The sequence below is a fragment of the Mycteria americana genome, chromosome Z (assembly GCF_035582795.1).
Source record: "Mycteria americana isolate JAX WOST 10 ecotype Jacksonville Zoo and Gardens chromosome Z, USCA_MyAme_1.0, whole genome shotgun sequence".
Lineage (NCBI taxonomy): Eukaryota > Metazoa > Chordata > Aves > Ciconiiformes > Ciconiidae > Mycteria > Mycteria americana.
The window spans coordinates 68,513,755-68,535,334 of record NC_134396.1 but is presented as its reverse complement, the minus strand read 5'-3'; the positions used below and the strand labels follow the sequence as shown (position 1 = coordinate 68,535,334).

Below are 21,580 nucleotides of genomic sequence, written 5' to 3'. Positions count from 1 at the left end.
TCAGAGGCTACGTCTGTGTTGCATTCAAAAGGGTGACTGCAGGACTGACAGCACCAAAGCTGAAGACAGGTGGCCCCGTATTTACGCAGGTAGGTTGCCAGCACCAACATTCACAACATCATTGCATTAAAATGGACATTGGTCAGGCTGGGTTGGTGCTGACTTGGACATTTCTGTGTGAATCACCAGATGCTGGGTGACTGGGGCCATTGCCAAAGCAACTTCACTGGGTACCTCTGCAAAAGGAGTTTATTCCCTGGCTGGACACTTTCTGCTGGAAATATCTGCCCTAGCCTGTCTACTTGGATGAACATCGGGGACTACCTAGTGAAAAGAGGGTGATGGTGGTCAGAGATGGTGATGTGGGGCAAAACGCAGATTTCAAAGTATCCAGTGATCAAATCTTGTTGCATTAGCGTGTAAAACTGTCAGCCTCCAGCACTGCACTTCAAAGAAGGAGGGAGAGGTGTACGGAGAATAGGTCCAGCATGGTTCTGTCTTGCAAACAGCGAAGAGCAAATTTGCCCTCGTCATGGTGGGGAGATGCCAAGCAATTAATTAACTGGAGGACAGTTATCTGAACTATTCAGCAAACTCAAAAACTCTGACTTTATTTGTATTTATGCATTTATTAAAAAATATTGTTATTTATTTGCAGAGAAGTCACTCTGCAAACAATTTGCAAAGGGAAAAAATGGTAACTAGATGAATGAATGCTCCAGCATACCTTGTCCTTGTGCACTGAACTTCATGAACTGGCTTTGGGGGAGGTGTTTGCAGTGCAGAGAGCTAAGCTGCTGCATAAATCTTTGGGGGAAAAAAGCTTCGCCTGCAGCACGTGAAAGCCAGGGACTGCTTCTCGTTATTAGTTGTGTAGGCTGCTGGGACCTCATCTCCGCAGCGGCCTTGGGGCATGACTACAAATAACAACAGCTGTAAATAATGATTAGCTTGTATGTGTCTCAGCTTTGTTAGAAAAAAACCCCAACAACCAACAAACAGCAAACTCATAACGACTGGGAGTAAAAATTAAAGGAGCATTTTGCTTTTATAAGGTAAGCCTGGAAAATGCTTGGAATCAAAGAAAATTTGGTGTCACCGGTATTGCATTTCCACTGATTTCACTCTATACAGAAACATCTTTCCACAATGGACACAGATGATCACCAGCTTCCCATATATATTGTTTGTTAGCTGTATGGCATGTGTAGCTGGAGAACAAAATAACTCCACCTTGTGCATGTGTATCCTCTCTACTCCCATTTATAATGTAAATTTACATCCTTTCAGTTTAGAGCAGTGTAGCTCACTGTGGTCCTTAATAAAAATTTGTAAAGCAGAGGAAATGAGAAGGTAGGAGTAGTTTGGTAATCCTAAAAATGCAAAGGCATTATTAACATTTAACAGCCATCGCTGTCAGTGTCGTTTCTAAATGCTGCAATTGGCAGGTAAAAGGGAAAGATTAATTTTTGGATTTGTATGGGATGGTGCAGTTTCACAGTCCTCGTAACATGGCCCAGACAGGAATCCAGTGATGTAGAGGTCTTTGGTCGAGTCCCTCCACAGAGAGATTTTTTCCCTAAAAGACCAAGTTGCATTTCTATGGAGCAGATTAATTGGATGTGATTGGACTTAAACAAAACAAAAGAAATATTTGTAAGTTCAGCCATAAGTCAGGATTTCTCTGTTCCCTCGTAGGATTATTGTTGTTTCATTGTTGTCTTGTTGTTTTGCTTTGTTGTTGTTGCTAGCTCCAGAATTCCTGGAAGATCTTTAACACGTGTTCGGTGAGTGCTTCTGCCTTTATTCATCTTCAGAGGAGCACTTGCCTAGGGATCTTTGCTCCTAATCAGCCGTTGCATGTCCCCAAAGTAACATTGCCATTATCACGCCATGCCAAACCATTGGGATTCACACATGCATAGCTCTGGCCAGCTTTACTCTATTTGCTCCTCAGAGGAAGCACTGCCAAACTATGTACGTTCATTGCAGAAATGACTGTTAAGAAGTGGTTGAAATTGAGAGGTTCAGCAAATAAAGGAAATTCCAGAGATCTCAAAGTACCTTTTACTGTGATATGTTATGATTGCACATTCCCTTTCCTCAAACCATGTCTGTTAGTGCAAAGCTCACATCCGCTCTGCTGATAACATGATGAAAAGTATCTAGAGTCATGTTCCTAGGGCACCACCATCAATTAGATTCTCCCCAGCCTGATTATTCATCCTTTTCTCTTCTGCTCATGCAGATGTTGCCCCCACATCAGCCTTTCCACAGTAGTAAGACTGATTGCAAACGCTCTTCACATAAATATTTATCCTGGAAAAACAGGGAGTACAAATGACTTAACGTTTTTGAAAAGGATGATGTCATGTAAACCGCTGTGCTAGGATGCGGCAAGACGGAGTTAGTCAGGAGATTGCCTCAAGTGCGGTGCTCCTCTAAAGCTTCCTAGAAAATGAGCTCTGATTTTCCGTCTTTCACTTTAGGCAGAGACCTGGTGGATAATAAGATATTTCTGAGGAATTAATAATGTCGGTACCCAACAGTCATATTTCCCTACAGCAATGCCTCTACCCGTGCCCAAATCCCCTGGGCTGCTGCTGATGTTGAAATTAAATGCTCCTTTTCTCCCAGGGTGTACATGTCGCTCCTGCTGTGGATATTCACTTTTCAGGGGGTCTGTTTCCAGGACAAGGTTCTGTTCTGTCAGTGCGCTGCAGCGGTTCTCAAACACTGACAACCTCCTTGGCAAAGAAGGGCACTTTTAGCCCCCAGTGCCAACCTCTCCTGCCTCAGCAAATACATCTGTTAAGAAAAGAAATGCTATCAGCAGGGCAACAGGTGGCATATTGCAGCCAATCATGAAAGGTTATAATAAGACAGAGGGAGTGCGTGCGAGAGAGAGAGGAGAAAAAATGAAAAAGAGGGGGACTAAGCTGAAGGAAAATCCAGTGGCAAGCATTTTTTCCACTACTGCACTTACATGGTGCTGAAATACAGGCCCGGTGACTTTGCAGCTCTGGGGTAGGGTACTGCCCTGGAAATGCATTTGCCCATTGTACTCCTCTCTGTTTGCTTAGAAGGAATTCAGAAGGGATTTGCTTTCTCTTGTTTCACGAGCCCCACGCTTTCACACTGACCGAAGTGGATATGCACCAGCTGGCCACGTCCATCACCGCCGCCGGGTGGGAGAATTCCTGATTATACTTAGATCCCGCAGACCCCGCTCCGTCAGTAGCGGAGAAGCTCTGCTCGCACACCGCCGTCCGAAATGCAGCCGGCCGGGAGCTCCGCACGCTTCGCCTGAAGGAGCCGGGTGCCTTCTGGATCGAACATGAATGACCTGCTGAAGGTGCCCCTGGTGCACGTCCTCACCCTGGCAGCCCTCAGCTTGGCTGAGACACTCCCGAAAGGTTTGCTTGGAGGGGATTTTGCCCCGCTCTTCTTCTGCCACTTGCTGAAGGAGGTTTTGCAAAGGGGAAGGCGTCTCTGGTAATGGTGGGGTGGGTGGTGCGGTAGCGTTCCCAGAAAGGGCAAAAATGTGCTGCTTTTGGTGGTCACTTCACTGCTTTTAGAACGATAGCAGTGAAAAAAGTCTCATATTTGTGTCTGGGATTGAAGGTTCTTTGTCTAGGAAGAGCACGTAGTCCTGTTGTAATGGGCAGGGGAAAACTTTGGGTTCAGCCTGGGTGGGATGGACATTTCTCATGTCAAAGGAAGCTTACAGGTTTTAATGGCTGGTAGCACCCATTGCTGCAGAGCCCAAGATTTGTGGTGTTCTGCATGCCTGTGTATGGTTATAAATATATAAAGCTCAAAGAAGAAGTAAATAGCTGTAATGTCTTTACAGAGTGTGTGTATCTAAGTACAAATATACATGGTTTCTATTGCATACAACATAAAAGTTATTATACCTTCTTCCTCTTGTGTGTGCATACATGCACACGGACACACGCACATATACTTTTAGCCAACACAAGAACTGAAAAAAATCAGTTTAGAAAAGTCTTTGAGGTACAAAGTGCAACAGTGGTCTCCTGGACATATTGTCTGGTAACCCTGTGGACAAAAGGTTTTGCTACATGGTGATTGTCAGGAGCCATTCAAAGCATACCAGAAACTTTGCAGCTTCAGGAAAACAAAAAAAACCTCAAGGAGGATGCCAGTAGTCACCTGTTAGGCCAACATCGCTGCTCTTGCCGGGCTGTGCTCTTACAATTGTTAGTCAGGTTGGCCTCAAAATGGAAAAAAAAAAGGTCTCTTCTTTATAAAAAACTTTTGAAATAGAAATGTTAATTTTTTCCTAAGGCAGTAAAGCAAGTTGGTGAACCCCGCTCTTTTGAAAGCTGTGGTAAGACGTGATGGGAGAGACAAGAAAATCAAAGAGGAAGGGGATTGATTTTTTTCCTGGTGGCACAGTGCAATGAAGAGATATGCATCCTTTCCTAAAACATCATGGGTGGCTGAATTGTTCCCTGAGAGAGGCTGAAACACGACTACGGCCCAGTGGTGCCCTGTAGAGGTTTTGCAGCGTTAGCTGGAAACACGACTGAGCAGTTTTTGACCAGAGGAACTGCAGTATCTCCAGGCGTCTGCAGTGCTGCAGGGGAGACTGGCTCTGTTTTCCGCTTTGTTTTGTTTGCCTGGCTTGTCTTGTTTTGAAAGTGTGAATCCAAAACCAAAGCCAAGCAATTGGGGAGCTTCTGGTGGGCTGGGGATAGAAGGGGATTTGGCTTTTTCATGGGCCCCATGACTGGCCTTGGGTCATTTTGCTGTCTCAGGAAACTACAGCTGACATCCAGGAAAATGGCACCTGTGTGGCTTTACAGACTTGTAAGTTAATTGATTTTCAGTGTTATTTAAAGCCACAGGGCTACCTAAAAAATGTCAAGAGAGCCCCAATGGGTGCGCACGGAAAGGTCTGGGGCCATTTCTATATGCTGATAGAGATGTCCTTACATTGTTTGGATTTTATTTGCCCACGTTAAAAGCTGGTAATGAAGGCATCATAAGTTTTGATTGCTTTCCTGAGAAAACACGGACTGACACCAACACCTGAGCTTTTTGGACGGCTTTTAGAAGCAGGAACCGTCTCAGCCATTTTGGGCTCTCTTGCCGCCTCACAACAAAATGGCGGCGCGCGCTCTCCGCGCAGACACACTGCGCGTCCTCCAGCCTCGTGCCCTCTGCCCCCTCATCCCGGCTACAGGAGCTCTGCCTTCACCTCCCTGCTGGCCCAGCCCTCAGCTTTAACATTGGAAAGGTAAAAAAGAGCATACGAAAAAATGACCCATCGCTGCTGTTGTCACAGTTGCTCTTTGAGGATGTAGAATTTGGGGAGGCAGCTGTAAAAAAAAAGTTGCCTTTCTGGTTTTACTATAGGTAAAGTGCTGTCAGTTTGGACAGTGTTTTCTATGAGTATGCGGCTTGATGCTGCCCTACGAGCTCTGTGCTGGCTTTCAGGAGATACCAGATCAGACCCCATGTAGGTGATATTGCTAAGGATAATTCTGTCATATGCTGAGTTAAAGAGATATCGTGAAAGTACTTAACTATTGCTAGTGCATTTATTTAATATATAAAACTGACAGCCCTTGTTTGCCCGAAGAATAAAATACTGTCATTATGCATACTGGCTCTTGGTACAAATCTAACTTTATTCTTTATGACAATGGCCATGCTTATCGTGACAACACAGTTACAAAACTGGTTGCTTTGAATTTTGGGTACTGTAAAAATTTACATTTCTCAGGGTTAAAAAAGCATCCTTCCAGAGATCAAGGCATGCGGACAACAGCAATAAAAACATACTATATAAAAATAGATTGTAAAACTCTATTTCAGCCAGGCTTAATGCCATCAAAACCCAATAAACTCTGTCACGAAATAGCAACATCCGCTTTGAAGTAGACAGAATAGCCATCGGTGGAAGTTTATTCTCCTGACAACCTTCAGTAGCAGGGAAATTTAGGCTTTATGAAAATCTTCCATTTGGTTTCACTGGCATGGGATTCATCTGGGGTGCAATACAGATGATTACTTCTATCTAGTGTGACCCAAAATGACCCAATAAATTGAAGCCTGATACAATTTGAAGCAGTGATCTTAAACAACGAATCTGACACAGATGTGTTTTAACTGATGTTTAGTTAATATAAACTTTAGTGCTACCTTAGCTGTAGTTTTAAGATGTTTTTATATAAATATAGTCATTACCAATTATGCAATCTGAAGTCATATAATCTAGAAAAATTTTTGAGGCAGGTCCATTCTAATGACATTTCGAAAGCGTTACGACTTTTACATAAACCTGATAGTGGAAGCCGATCCTTTCTCCTCTAGCTTCATTCCAGCTGAACTCCAATGACATTTTAACTTTTACTCTCATGTAAATTGAAACAGCATTAAGGTAAAGGCTTTCTATTATTCTCAGTCACTTAAATTGGAGCGTCTTGTATTTTGCCTTTTTTTAAGGAGGGAGGGGTAAAATTGATGTAGTTTATTTTTTTACCTGAATTTAAATCTTATTGTACTGAGGAGGGCCAGCAGATACAGTGCGGGCAGGATTGTCCTGTGAAAAGACACGCGGTGTGCCAGATACTGCTAGTCAGTGAGGAAGAGGAAGATTCCTGCATCCGCTGTACATTTTCAAGGTGGTGTTTCAGGAACATGGTATGAAACTAGTTCATCTCAGCACAGCTGTCAATGAAATCCAGTCCAACAAATATTGGATGTGTGCCCCTTGCAGCCATAGATTAAAAGTCATTCAAGTATCTTTGGAGGCAGTGGCTGCAATGCATACCATGCACAGGGAAAGTGATTCGCTAGACGTATCCTTTGATCCCTTCCACCCATGCTTCAAGTCTTTTACCAGAGCGACGGAAAATGTTTCTAAAGATACATTCAAATAAAGTATGACGACAGGTCTGTGATAATAAGCGTCAGACACAGCTATTAGACTTCTAACCCTGGTGCTACTTGGTTAGAAAAGGTGAGAAAAAGAGAATGTGTGCTAGTCATGCTACAAATTTGGAAGATCTGAAGAGCCTTTACAAGCCTGGCTTTGAAAAATATAGTGCTATACAAGAGGTTTTTTTTTTAAAAAGAGAAATAGTTAAGTGGAACAAATCCCGTATTAATGACGAAGAAGCCCAAATCTCATGCATTGTGCGTTAATCAGGGGTCAGTGTGCCCAGTCCAGGGGCAGGTCAGCTTGGCTTCAATTTGTGTGCTGTTCCTTGCACTTCCAGCCCATGCAATGCCACCCCTGTAGCAGGGGGACAGCCTCACCTGTGTCCTTGCAGTATGCCACCTGGTGCTGTGCACCTCGGGGGAGAGCAGGGTTAGAAACAAGGGACACACGGGGCTTGTTGGAGCTGTCCCATGCTTGGGTCATTCTGTTTTGCACCCTATAGAGAGAGCACAAGGGAAAATGCAAAACCTGCAGCAAACAACAGAAGGCTGCAGCTACAAATGCAGAGAGACCTGTGTTACAGCGAATGTGTGGAGGGTGTGCAAAGCACCTCTGCGCTGAAAAAAAGCCATGGAGTGACCCTGCAAGGACACAGCTGCCTCCGCCAAAGGGGTCTGGCAGGCTTTGTGCCTCTCTCCAGGAGGCACCGGGAGGTTTTCTCATTTTCTCTTCCTTCGCACAGCTCCCTTGATCAGCACTCCTCTGGAAACTGTGGATGCGCTGGTAGAGGACGTCGCCAAGTTTGTCTGTGTAGTGGAGTCGAACCCTGAGCCAGAGATTACATGGACGCGCAACAGCATTCCCATCAGGTAGGGAGCAGCCAGCATGTCCTCTCCAGCATCTCCTGCCAAAACAGTCAGTGCTTTCCTTCATGATAAAGGAGATCTCTAGAAACATCAAAATGGGTCTGTGGCAGGGAAGAGGGTGAGTGGCTGTATTTATATAGGAACCTGTGTTCCTTAGGGAGTGGTAGGAGCACCTGGAGGGTGCTCTTGCAGATTCACATGCTTGAGCTTGGAGACAGTTGGTTTCTGCTGTAAGCAATGCAAGGAGTTTGCTCTCCAGCTTCAAACAATGCAGTCTGTTCTGTTCCTCAGTTCATGCATTTACTAAGGAGGAGGACGCCGTATAATATTTAAAAGGAGCATTGCCAGACTTGTTGCCCGAGTGTCTGCAATGTGCTTGGAAACTTTGCATGGAAGACGTCGTATCATGCCATTCTTGTTTGCTTCTAGTTCTGGATCTGACCATAGGAAACTGGCTTCTCATTGTCATGCACTGTCAGACATTAACCACCAGGCACCAAGGTGCTGCTGAAGAAGGCAGTCTTGGAAACGTGTTATGGAAATTGTTACCATTGCTTTAGCTCTGTTGCTGTAGACAGGCTCTTGCAAAGTAAACTGTACCTGATCTTCCAACTCTGAAATCACATCACGTCTGTCACATGGCTTCACATCAGTTTCTCATTCTAGATCGCTGTTAGTGACTCCCTCTGTAAGGGAAAATTACAGGACAATCTTTGTGTAACACAGTTAAGGCCCGTTCCACACAAGAGATGTCCACGTTAGGCAGATGGTTGCCTGAAGCACAGTTCTTGCTGTCAGGGTCAAGCATCCAAAGAGCCCTTGCACCATTGGCTCAGAAGACTCCAGATAAGTCAAAATGGTCTTACTGCTAGGAAGACCATTTTAGAAAAGGAGAAAAGCAGAACGCTACACATATGCATGCTGGCGTTCAGAAATCTTTTTTCATTGCCTGCAACAGAACCTCAGCAAAACCCCAGTTATAACCCTCTGACCCTGGCCTTGTGCAGGACGGAGGTCTGAATTTCCACGGATGTTGTTTCCAAATCAGGTCACCTTTCTGCTAATTCCTTCCTCATCAGTGACACCTTGCCTGAAAATCAAAGCTGGAAGAGGAAGCCATTCATGCAGGACCATGGAGATTACATGCCTTTCTCTTCCTATGGTCTTTAAAATTTCACTCTCTCTATGTTCTAAGATCACATGAAAACCAGACTGTTTCTCACCCTAATCCCCACTTCCAGAAGCCCAACGTACCTTTCTAAAAGCCATCCCACTCTCTGAGACACAGTGCCTGTTTCACAACGTTGACCAAAAAGGAAAATACCAATCAAAAAAGCTCTGATGGTGAGGCCGGAGAGCTCAGGTGCTTAGTTCCTTTACTTGGGGCTTCTGGAGCAACTTTAATAGCAGCAACTGTTTCACTTTCCCAAAGCTGTGTTGGCATTAATAGTCAGTGCTGCTGGATACAAAAGCTCAGACAAAAGACAGGGAAATAGATAAGCTGAAAATATTTCTGTTCCTTTCCAAGGACGTGGATGAAAATATTTGCACAATGGAAAACGATCAGATCGGTGGACTTTTTCTTCTGAAAAAAATCCCATATAAATATATTTATGTGCTTCTGTCTGTGTATGTATCAAACTTCAAAGGGGCTAGTTATTGCAAGCAATAAATATAAGTTATTTTATTTACAAAATTTTCTTCTCTTGCCAAGGTCCCAGCACCCTGAACAGACGGCTAAGCTAACCTTCAAAACAAAACAGTATGTAAACATTCAGCTTCAATGGGAATAGTGCCAGGACAGAGGCTCTTGTCAGCACTAGTCTTCTGGAAGCGCCTTTTTTTTTGGCATCAAAACTTGCGGAAGCAGACCAGCAGGTGCCCTGTGCTGAGTGAAATGGCTACCTGCCCCATCTCCCAGGACAGGGCTGCCCGGGTGAGCCTTCCTCAGGGAAAGAAGGGAATGGAGCCTGAATGTCTTTAACATGACGGATGAATTCATTGTACTCTTTCTTCCCAGAGTGAAAAAGAGGAGGGAGATACAAGTCTGAAAGGCGAAAGGCTGTTGAAAGGAAATAAGTGCCTGTAACACCTATTGGTTAAGTGGCACATTCAGATTACTTGGTGACTGCTGTACGATTTTTAACAGTAAAAGACAAAACAGGACATACTTAGGCATCACGTATTTGTGGTAGCTAGGGAGACAATCCTTAGGTCAGATCCCTTTTGCTACCGTTTGTCAGAATCCAAGGCCAATTGCATGAAAGTGCTTCCAGAAAGCATCAACGAAGGTGTGAAAATCAAACATGGAGGAATTTATGAAATGTTACGCAAATCTTGTTCCACTGAAGTTTACTATACTTTTCCAGTTTTGCAATGAAAATCAGAGATCAGCCCTCTGCTTTCTCACCACCTTTCTTTCTGTCTCTCCCTTGCTCTTGCACATGTACGCACACACACACCTGCACATGCACACCCTATGCTCACATATAGAATTGGTCTTTGCTGTGCAGACTTTGTTACAATATCCTGTACCTTTGTTGCTCCAACTTCAGGGCTTTTCTTGACTTCTCTGAAGTCTCCAGGTTAAAGCCTGCTGTCATTACACTATAGCTATTCTTGCATCCACTAATATTTAGATGGCTTCTTTTCTTTGGCACATTTCTTTGCTTGTTTGTTGGTTTGGTTTTTTTTCCAAAAAATAAACAAAACCACTCCTGGATGCAGACACAAAATACTTGGGTTTTGGTTTGCATCTTTTTTTCACAACAGTAAAAATTTTCCCATAACATTATCTGTTTAGTGAAAAAACATTTTTTTTTTTAATCTGAAGAAGGTTTCTTTGAAGAAATTCAGCCAGTTCCAGTTCCGATATAGGCAGTCCTTCCTGTGCACTGAGTGATTATACCTAAGACGGGACCCAGCTGGATAAGATTACTTGTGGTCATGCCTGTCCCTGGCCGGACAGAAACCCAACTGTGATACCTACTTACTTTACCAATACCTGACTGGAGGAAGAATTGCCACCATGCTGGTAGCAGTCAGGAACTGCACGGTCTAGTGAGGACCAAACCAAATCTTAAGGCCCAACTAAACATTTTCAGTGTCTTCCCTTCTCTTTGCAGGTTGAAAATAAAAAGTAAAACATATTGCCGTTTGTAGTGCTGTCAGCGGGCTGCAGATACAAATGCAATTCCCCCTCTCCGTCACTGGCTGTCCCCCCGCCCCTGACAATCTGTGCTGTGCCCTGCAGGCTGTTCGACACCCGGTACAGCATACAGAGGAACGGGCAGCTCCTGACCATTTTGAGCGTGGAGGACAGTGATGATGGGGTGTACTGCTGCACAGCGGATAACGGGGTTGGAGCGGCTGCGCAGAGCTGTGGGGCTCTCCAAGTGAAAATGCGTAAGTGGGAATGTAATTTCTTCCTGACACCGTGTGAGCATGTAATTGAGAGCCTGAGCAGACCCCCAGGTATGGCCCCTGGAAGTCCGTGTTCAGGGCAGACTCATGTTCCTGTGGGGCTGGGTGCAGTCCCTTGAGGCAAAGACATGGCATATTGGAACGTATCTTAACTAAAAGCAGTTGTGATTATTCGCTTTGAGTAACACACACTTGTGCTAGGATCAGAGGAAGTGCCTGCATAGCAGAGGATAAAAACTGATGCTTTGAAGAATGCCCTTTGTACAAAACTTCATAAAAGCAGCACAATTTGATAGATTAGACCTCCATAGCAATAGTGCATAAATCCCTTGTGAATTTTAAACATAAGATTTCACTAATTAGATTTATGCCTGAGGACGGCAAAAGCAAGTAAATGCTGTTCAGATGTTCTTAACAGCAGTCTTGAAAGGTCTGGAGCACCGTGGCGTAAATCTCATCAGCCCACGTGGAAGGCAGAGGACTGGTTCTTGCAAAGGCCTATATACATGCTGAGCTCGGTGAAGCTGAACTCACATGGCTGCAGTTATTTACACAAACACTTGAAAGGGCAGCTGATATATATTCTGGCCAAAGCATCTGTTTGTAGGAAAGGATTTTTTTGCGCTAATGAGCATGACCTTCCAGGTCTGGTAATTCTGGGGCTCCCCAGCACCCCAGTTGCCTGCAGGTGGGGGCCAGGAGGTGATGGTCTCTGAAGGTCATTTTTCTGCTGGTTCGGTGTCATGCAAGGGAGGCAAAACTTCAGATGTCCCAAAATGCTGAGATGAAGACCTTTTTTAGTCCCAGCTCAGAGTAAGCTAAGCCATGTTTTTCTTTGGGTAAAATGAATTTCAATTTGTCCCATATTAACTTTAAGGGAGTTTGATTCTTTTTTTCTTAAAGGATCCTTTCTCCTTTTTACTAACATAGTTATAAATCCTTCAACTAGGGACATTAATTGAGTTTACCTGCCCTTCTTGTTGAGCTAGAGTCAAGCCTGGGTTAAAACTATTTCAAAACCGATTTGCTCCAGATCTGAGCTTTCACACAAGACACTGTTTTTGCAGTGAAGAATGTCAAAACCTGGAATGCAAACATTCTTCAATATTGGAAATACTCTTATCTGGATTTGGATTTTAGCCCAGGCCCTAATTCAAACAACTGTCAAACTCCACTCCTGAAAACAAATAACCCGTGCAAGTTAGCTGCTTTTGCATCCATAAACTGCAACTCTGAATGCTGCGCTTAAGAAAGTTTTTTCTTTCCAGAGCAGCTCATGACCTACTAAGACCACTCTATCTTTCAGCAACGTACAGAAAAAGCAGCAGAGATTTTTGTTGTCATTTCTGAACTTGTCCTGTTCTAGTATCTCTTAGCTTCAGTTCAACTTTAATTTTTGACTTTTAAAATTTTAGGACCCAAAATAACCCGACCGCCTATAAATGTGGAAATAATAGAAGGGTTAAAGGCTGTTCTTCCATGCACTACAATGGGGAATCCAAAACCTTCTGTTTCATGGATCAAAGGAGAAACAGTTGTAAAGGTGAGCAGAGAATGAAATTCAAGTAACGCTAACTATTCACTCAAGGTACTGTGTTAAAATATTAGCATCAATTACAGCATTTGTAAATTCTAGTTGCTAGGAAGCAAGCATTTGGAAAATCCAGGGCTCATCTCGTAAATGTCTGCATCTGCAATAATTCTGCCTATAAACCAAACATTCTCTGTGTATCTCTGTTTTATATTATACGTATTTATTACTACTAAGCATGGCCAAATGCTGCTGAGTGCACTTGTGAATGTTCTCATAAATAAGAGCTACTGAGCTTCTTAGCTAAGATTCAGGGCTTTTTTTAAGCTATAATTCACTGATCTGCAAAAAGAGGGATAGGTGAGTGTCTCATGACAATGCTGAGCAGGAAGAGCTGGCCCCAAGTACTTCAGCTGTAGGACAACACAAATAATTTTCATGTGAGTAAGCCCAATCTTTGCAAGCAGATATTTGGTGCTGCTTGTGTGCAACCTGCATGTAGAACCATCACCTTGATCCCTCCTTCCTCTGGCAGGAGAACGCTCGCATTGCTGTCCTTGATTCGGGGAATTTAAGGATCCACAACGTTCAGAGAGAAGATGCGGGACAATATCGATGTGTAGCCAAGAACAGCCTGGGCACAGCCTATTCGAAACCCGCAATGGTGGTAGTGGAAGGTGAGTAACCCTTGCACTGGGCTCCAGTTCCACCTGCCAGCTCCTTGTGCATACCTGGTTAACTTGAATTAACCTGAAGTATCACATTGATGTTGACAAAAACGTCCTAGGGGGTGACCAAAAAGGCAGAAGAAGGGAAAGGAAAGCAGAGCGAGAAACAGAAAGTTTGTCCACACCTGCTCCCGTTGCTGGCTGATGGTGAAAGGGATGGTCTGTGGAGGGTCCTTGTCCATGGCTGCTGTGGCTCTGGTGGGGTCTTTGTCTGAGTGAGGACTCCCAAATATGTTTTTCCTTCTGACTGGTGGTTTCCAAGATGCCAGCTTGTTTCTTGTTTGAAAAGTCCCACCAGACTTGTGGGTTATACACTATGGCTCATGGAGATTGACAAGTAGAAAGCCAATGGCCCTGGAAACTCGCTTCAAAGAGCCTGATCAGAGGGAGCTGCAGCTGCAAACAGTGAAGCATTTTGCAGCATTATGTGTATGTCCCTCTCCCTTTCCTCTGATTTTCCATCTGAATTGGTTGATTCTTCAGGTAAACAGAGCTTTTCTCTTTGAGGACTTGAACATTTTCCGTCTGCTAAACCAAACACCGGATTGATTTTTCAGTTTCTGGTCTTTATGTGCTCAGTGTCCGTCTCTTATTTACAGAAGGTGTTTGCTTTGTGGTATAAATCATCACTAGTTTCAGAGTGCTGAGACCAGTGGGCTGCAGGGGAACCCAAATGTAGGCAATGAAGCGTTCAATGTTCCTGAATCCTATAAGAGAATTTGGGTTAAGCAAGATTTTGCTGAGTGGGAGGAGGGATGACTGGCTCAGTAGATGAACTCATTTTTATTTCTTATTCAGCATGACTGTACTGTAGTAAGTGGAGAAGGGTCTCCATTTGCCTAGTAAGCTTCAAAAGATTGTTGTAGGTTACATTTGGCCTGGAACTATCAGAGGTTACTTAGGGTGCAATCCCATTTCTAAGATGACCATTGACTTTCTTCTGGGAACAGGATCAGGTGTATTAGATCCAACTACAACTTACTGTAGGTCTGCTGTTTCTCTAAAAAATGCATTAATTTTTCTTTTTTTTTTTTTTAATATTTACACGTACAGACTTCAAGTATGTTAGAAATTCCTTAAATAGCTTTAAAACAGGAAGGCAGCTATTCCTGATCTAGATTCAGAGCTGTACTTCTCCTGAGCTAAAAGCGATGGGGCAAAATGAAGACACTTGGATCTGGCTGTGAACAGCTTGGGTCCTGGGTTTTGGTTTGGCCCCATCATTGAGACAGTGGCCAAAAACTTGTCAAGAATTAACTGTGAATGGCAAATACTCAGTACCATGCATACAAACCCCCCCTCTATGCTGAAGGGCCTCAGGCACTGGGATTTTATTGCTCCGGATCTACCAGAGCCAGTTAGGGAATCTAAAAGCGGGCTGGAACCACACCAAAATCCAGGCTGCCAAGGTTGATATCTTGTTTTGTCCCTGCCTCCAGAATTATGCAGCTGCCTGTTAATTCAAGGAATGGCAAAATAATCCACAAATATCCTACTTGCAAAGGAGAGCCTGTGTGTGCTCTTTTTAAAACGAGGAAGATTAGTTCTTAATTAATCAATGGGAGCTCAGTGCTCCCACACGAACTATCCCCTCATGTTCCATTCATGTGTTGGGTGAACAAAGCAATGCTGTTCTCCAGGCTCGTCTTGGTTTCTCTGGTAGGGCACCCATATAATATACCTCGTTTCAGGCTACCACCCAAACTAGACTAATGCATGTTTGTTTTACTTTTTTGGCTTCCAAAATCCAAACGTAATAATCCTGACTGCAGCTTGCTATGTATACAGATCCCTTCCCCTCCCGGTATTTTAGACTAATTCTCATGGATATTTAGTACACATACGTATGCACGTACCTGTGTATGCATGCAGGTATGTGCACACATGAGCATCCCCCTCACGCACCTCTTTTATCATTATTTTTAGTATCCCTCCCCTCCTACCTCTCCTACCCCCTTACTATTAGCATTTTAAAATAAATCCAAGTAAAGAATAATCTAAAGTTACTCGATGCAGGAAAATGACACTCCAGTCAGTTGTCTTTGAGCATTCACTATGTTCAGAAAACTTATGCAAATATGCTGTTTGTTGCTTTTCTGTAATAACACTACAATATTTTTTCTTAAATCTTGGTGCTACCATTCACTGGAGTTACCACACTGCATAGTGTGGCTTAATATTGAAATAAAGTGACTAAGCATGGCTGGTTAACTACAAATATTTAATCCTGAAGCAAATGGCCTTTCAAAGAGTAGTGCAAATATTTATGCCTAGCTAAATCTAGATCAGGTGGGTCCTGATTTCTGAAAGAGGTTTCTAATTTTTTGTTGTGAGCTCCCATTTTAACAGGTTCAGCATTAGTCCTGCAATTAGCTTCAGGCATTGTTCAAAGTGGAGCCTTGTCTAACTTCTTGAAAGATTGACCCTCTGCCTCCTGCATGCGGTCAGGCTCCTTAACACATGTAAGGTCAGGTACGTGCTTAAAGTACTTGCTGAAGTTGGGCTCAGCAAGTACAAAGTTGGGTACAGCAAGTCTCAAATAAGTAAAATTATCTGTGCTGGATCCAGTCATTCAAACTGATGATAATCTTGGCCCAAGCATTTACACCACTGAGGTGCCTCACAGTCCTACTTGTCTGGTTTCAGCGGTCCAGGGTAAAACAGTTTGAAAAATGCTGCTATTTTGATTTTCCAACTATTTTTTCTCTGTTCCTTGTCAGTTTTCCTCAACATTTATAATACTGGCCTCTACTTATTACTTTTAAAGCACAGCTTTAATATTTTTAAAGCTTTATTATTTTTAAAACAAAGTTGAAATAATTTGAGCAACGATTTTAGATGAATATTCAGGTGCAGTTTTTGCCAGGAACAAGAAAGCAGTGGAGGCCTTCCTTAGTGGAACAGGTTTTTGGTTGTTCCTGATTTTTGTCAGTGAATGGGGGGAAGGAGATAAGGATCCCCTGGGTGCTGCCCCCTGCATGGGCTGGTCCCTAGCCAGCGCAGCCTGCTTCCTCTCCTGGGGCACGTTTCAGGCTCCAGAGTTCAGATAAGGAACTAGTGAACTCTAATCAGTTAATGAGCTTTAGCGTCCAGAACTGGGTCAGGATTTTAATTAAAAGGGTTGAAAAAAGCCTGTCCTTTTGGACTGTGTTTTTCCCCAAGTTTGGGGCAAACCCACATGAATTTGGACACATGATGGTGAAACAGATTCTCTCCTTAAAAGGCATAATCCATTAAGGGTGGAAACATAATCGTAATGGACCTGACTGCTGGGTCTGTGGGAAGAGCCGGGATCTTCATAGGGAACCATGCTGAGCCCACGGACAGGCTGCCCAGGGTGCCTGGAGGGTGTTAGGAGGAGAAGCAGAGCATGGGGCATCCCCTTGATTTGACACCAGGGAGCGGACACAGGAGGTGAGGGATGGGGAAGGGACACAAGACACAAGCGTTGGCCAAGAGATCCAAGTGAGCGACCATTTAAGGTAGGCAGCCCTCCCGCTGAAGGAGGGTTGCACACTATTTTTATAGTGTGTCTTGGTGTGTCCCATAGCAATAAAATGACACACGCCTCTGGTTTAGCTCTGAGGGAACACCTCGGAGGAGCAGGGTTGGTTCTTTCCAACATGTGCTGGGATCACTATGAAGTGGTCCTCCACCAGCACATTGGTTTCCAGCTGCATGGAAGCTGCATGGGTGTATTGAGTCGGCTTTCCCCTGTTTGGTTCCTTTGTCAAATTAGTTACAACCCATGCAACTTACAGAAAAAAGGACTAGTAGAAGTACTGGCCTGAGGCAGAAGTGCAATAGGCAGAAACAAGCCTTCTCCACACTGCTCTGCAAAGCAAAACAGATGAGCAATGATCAGTTTGGTGGTTCTGTTAAAATTAGCATGTGAGGATGGCTTCCTGTTGCTCATGTACGTCCAGAGATGGCTACAGGAGGTAGTATGTGCATTGAGATAAAGGAACAATATTATAATCCTGGCTGTTTGCCAGGAAATGCATTTTTAATTTCCTGGAGGCAACATTTCTGACCTGCAGTTTTGTATTCATTTTCTGTCATCTTAAGCATCTTGCTAACTAGCCGTTTAATTGCTACATTATCAGTTTTGATAATGAACACTTCTGCTAACCCTAGAAGAGAAGAGCATTGATACACTCAGTGAAGCAGTACCTTGCCAAGGGACTTATACAAACTTCCTGTTGATTGCTGTACTGATGCCCAAAGTGAATCTGTGGCTGAAAGGTTCCTGGATGAATCCAAGATTCCGGACTATGGTAGAACAGAAGCATTTGCTTGCTTACCTGTTCTGTAGTTCACACAGACATCTGAAGGCTGAAATTTATTGACAAGATGTTGACTGAGATGGCTAAGATGTTCCACGCAGTTTTACCTGAAGATCACTCCTTTGGAAATAAAGAGGAGAGCAGCTATTGCCTTCAGTAATATTGAGGCTTGTCCTCAAGTGCAGAAATTCCCCTTGATGTCAGTGAAAATTGAGGGCAGGGTATAGACTTTTAGGCTGTGCCAGAAATGCATTTCTTGGCCCTTGTCTGAGCATTTGAAGTCTGTAGGGTTTGCATGATAGTCAGCATTAGTGAGGCATTCATCTGTTTTTTCCTTCATGCATTGGACAGCTGTTTATTTAACATAGGCTGTAGAACAGGAGGAATTCCAGTTTTCATTGCTATTTGCAGTGACATTGATCCAGTCCATTAATAGGACCACTTCAGCAAAAGCTATGCAAGAGCTCATCAGGTTCAGCTTCTGGGCCTGCTGCCTAAAACTCTACACCCTCTGCAGTCCCCATGGCTTGACATGTGTAACAATGACGTTCTCCATACCCATTATGTACAAACGTATGACATTGAAAGAATAAATTTAAAGCCATGAGCTCTTGCCTGGTAAGAGGCATGAGAATATTCCTGTTATGAGTGTGCTTGTCACTCAGACACAAAGAGAAGCTGCCTGGTAGGGTGTTGGTTTTTTTTTTAATGTGTGAAATAAAGTCCACTGGATGGTTTTGCTTTAATCTCTTGCTATCTTTTTCAGATGTATATCTTCTTCAGATTTTTTATATAGAACAATATATTTTTTATTAGAATAACTCATATTCAAAGTATATACAATTCCTGCATCAAATAAGAAGTGCCTGTTGCAAAACAGCAGTAAACCAATACATTTTGCGATGACTTACAGGCTTGATTGCCTGACCTGGGCCCTGTGTTCTGGCAGATTTTTTTGCTCTATTTTGGAGAATGTTTCCTTCTCTCCCTGTGGGAAGGAAAGTGCCACTTTATGAATTGGTAGAATGGGCTCCTGTCCTGTATGTTCTTCATTCTTCAAAATGTCACAAAAGAAATGGAAAAGTTGGCTGTGAATTGCTTGCAGTTTAGAAATAACAGCTCTTTATAGATGAGGCATAAGGCTATAAACCATATGTTTCTTTATCAGCCTAATTTTTAGCTTCAACTATGGAAAGAGCATTTTCTGGAAATGAATGGAGCTATGCCATTAAAATGTACGAAGGGTTGTGGTGGATTAGGCACTAACACAACTGAAGGTAGCGTGTTCTTCTGAGAGGTGTCCTTCCATTCCAACAGAAGCATGTGCGTCTAAGTCCTCTGCTGTAAGAAGACAGTCTGAATTGTCAATTGTGCTTTTTAGCCTTGCATACTGAGACTTTGTGTGCAGAAATCCTGAAAAAAAGGTTTTTCTTCCCCTGAGGATGAAGAACAACCTTCCTGTGGTGCCTTTCTAGCTGTTGCACCCAGCCAGTGAAAACTCCAATGTTCCCAGTTTGCCCAGTGATGCATGTTTAATGTTGAACAAGAAAGAAAAAGGCCATAAACACATGGACTGTAATGTGAAAGGAAAGAGTAGACAGATGGTCCTGTTGGTTGTGTACTGAGTTAGATACACCTCCATCTTGTGATTTACGTGAAGTTGAGCTCAATCTCCAGCCTGTGGCACCAGAGAGTTGTGGAATTCAGGAGTTTTGGTGTATACTGTGTGATAAGGTTTAGTTTTGAAGTCATCACTGTACAAAAGCATGTCTAGAAATTATCAACCATAAATCTCTCAGGAAACAAACAAACAAACAAATTAGCTAGGACAAGTGCTGGAAGATTCAGCATGCTCATCAAGAAATTAACTGGATTCTCCATGGATTTAATAACTTTTTTTGATCAAATCTTCTCTGCAGTTTCCAATTAGCTGAATGGGGCACTGGTTGAGGGCCTAATCCTTCTTTATCCAGGCAGTTTCATTCATCCCTCTGTTGAAGTGTTGCTGCTCCATTCCCTCCTGTGCTACTAGGGGACAGCACACGAAGCAAACAAATCAAAAACAAGGGTAGAAGCAACGCTCCTCATGCTCCCCTGACTTAGACGTTTGTTTTTGCGTTCCAACCCTAGTAGGCAGAAGTCTTTTCCTGCCCACAGCTTATTGCTTATTACTAGCTACTAAAATAATACCCTGCCACAGGCCACAAAAATGTTCCCCTATAAGCCACTTGTGAGAACCGCCTTAGCCTTAAAAATAGGAAGGTTTTCCTTGGAGAATCATCCCTTCAGAAGGAAGGATCTGCCAGGACATGGGTAGATCCGGTCTAGATTTTTGATTATTTTTTTAGTCGTTTTGTCTAATTCTCGGAGGCAGTGAAGGGACAGCAGACTAGAAGACAATAGAAAGCAGTGCCTTGGCTATTTAGTGAACAGACTATGCCCACAAAGTGTAAAGCACTAGCTTCCTTCAGCTGTTTTGTGGACCTCTGATGTAGTCTTGGGACAAATTTGCATCACAGATAAATCAAAAGACAAGAAAGTCACACCATAATTCAAGTAACAAGAACGAAAGTATGTATTTAGTCCAGCTAATCTATCCATTTGGATGGACCACATTCCAGAGATGGGCCCTATTTCAAATGAAAACTGACTCCAGATGTGCCATCCAGAAAGTTTTCTACAGTTCTGTGTCAACACGTCTGTACTTGGCGTAGACGAAATAGGAAAGGGAGATACCAAGAGACCACCAAAGCAGCCAGTCAGCACTGTTACTTGCCGCCTTGCCCATAGATCAGCTATCGACATGAAATCTGGATTTTTATCTGTGCCATCTTCTGAGGTAGGATGTTTTGGGTGAGATGGATTGCCGAATAGCAGACTGACAAGGAAGTCTGCAGTTTGCATTTAAGTGCTGAGCAAAATTTCCTCAGGGTAATTCTGATACCAACATTGAGGAATAGTGTTTGCCTCTGCCGTGAGCAGAGACAGAAACCCTGGGAAAGGATTGCCTTCCCTGTCCGTGGTGATGCTGGTGTATGTACCTGCAGGCAGTGTCCTATGGCAGTAAATGGTGAATACTGCAGTTTGCCGTTAAAAATTGCCCAGGGCTTGGGGGGAGGGAGCATTAGAGGGAAAGAAAATAGTTCCGACCTTGCCTGTAATTACACTAAAGTAAGTGACTGGCCTCAGTGGGGTGGCATGGGCGTAACTGAAAGCCCAGAGTATCTCATTAAATCTCCTCCTACCTACTGCATTCACCATAGTCATCCCGAGGTTCTCAGATGCTGCAGATACAACCATAGCCCTAATTACAGGGTAACAGGGCAAGCCACAGGAGAAAAAAACCAGCCCCAGACCTTCAGCAAATGAACAAACAAGCGTAAGCTATTCAATTTATTCCTGAGGCTTTCTCTGCTGTGACACAGCTATGAGGTGCATGCTGCCTTCGAGTAATTGTCGCCGGGTGGCCTCCTGCACTGAGGAGCTGCAAAGCGGACCTCCTGGGAGCATGAGGTTTCTGACAGGGCATATATGAGCAATTTTTCTTTAATGGGCATTTGAGCCTGCTATTTCCTTTTGCAAAAACCTCTTTCCCCTAACAAAGAGTTTGGAAAGGCACTTAAAAAAATATATGAATTTCTCACATCATTTTATGAATTGTGGTTTTAAGAAAAAAAAGTAGATATTGCGGACAAAATCCCTCTGGCTTGTAAAGTGTGTTGGGTAGCTAGGAAGCATGTGTTTCCTGCACAACAACAAAGAGAGTCGAGGATAGAGAGTATCCACAGCTGTCACATAAAGGGGGCCAGAGCAAACTGAGACAACTATCC

The 21,580-nt window shown here is 43.5% G+C and overlaps 1 protein-coding gene across 3 annotated transcripts in view; it reads left to right on the top strand.

Annotated features, from left to right (window-relative positions):
* Window positions 1-3,337: 3,337 nt before the first annotated feature.
* Window positions 3,338-21,580, top strand: part of MUSK (muscle associated receptor tyrosine kinase) — a 55,149-nt gene continuing 36,906 nt past the window's right edge. For 2 of the 3 annotated variants that reach the window (XM_075527179.1, XM_075527177.1), the window contains exons 1-5: window positions 3,338-3,416; window positions 7,659-7,785; window positions 11,036-11,187; window positions 12,621-12,748; window positions 13,272-13,413. In XM_075527179.1, the coding sequence (XP_075383294.1) occupies window positions 3,338-3,416; window positions 7,659-7,785; window positions 11,036-11,187; window positions 12,621-12,748; window positions 13,272-13,413 (628 nt within the window). Of the gene's footprint in view, window positions 3,417-7,658; window positions 7,786-11,035; window positions 11,188-12,620; window positions 12,749-13,271; window positions 13,418-13,545; window positions 13,578-21,580 lie in introns of all 3 variants that reach the window. The other variant, XM_075527178.1, reaches the window with a different exon arrangement.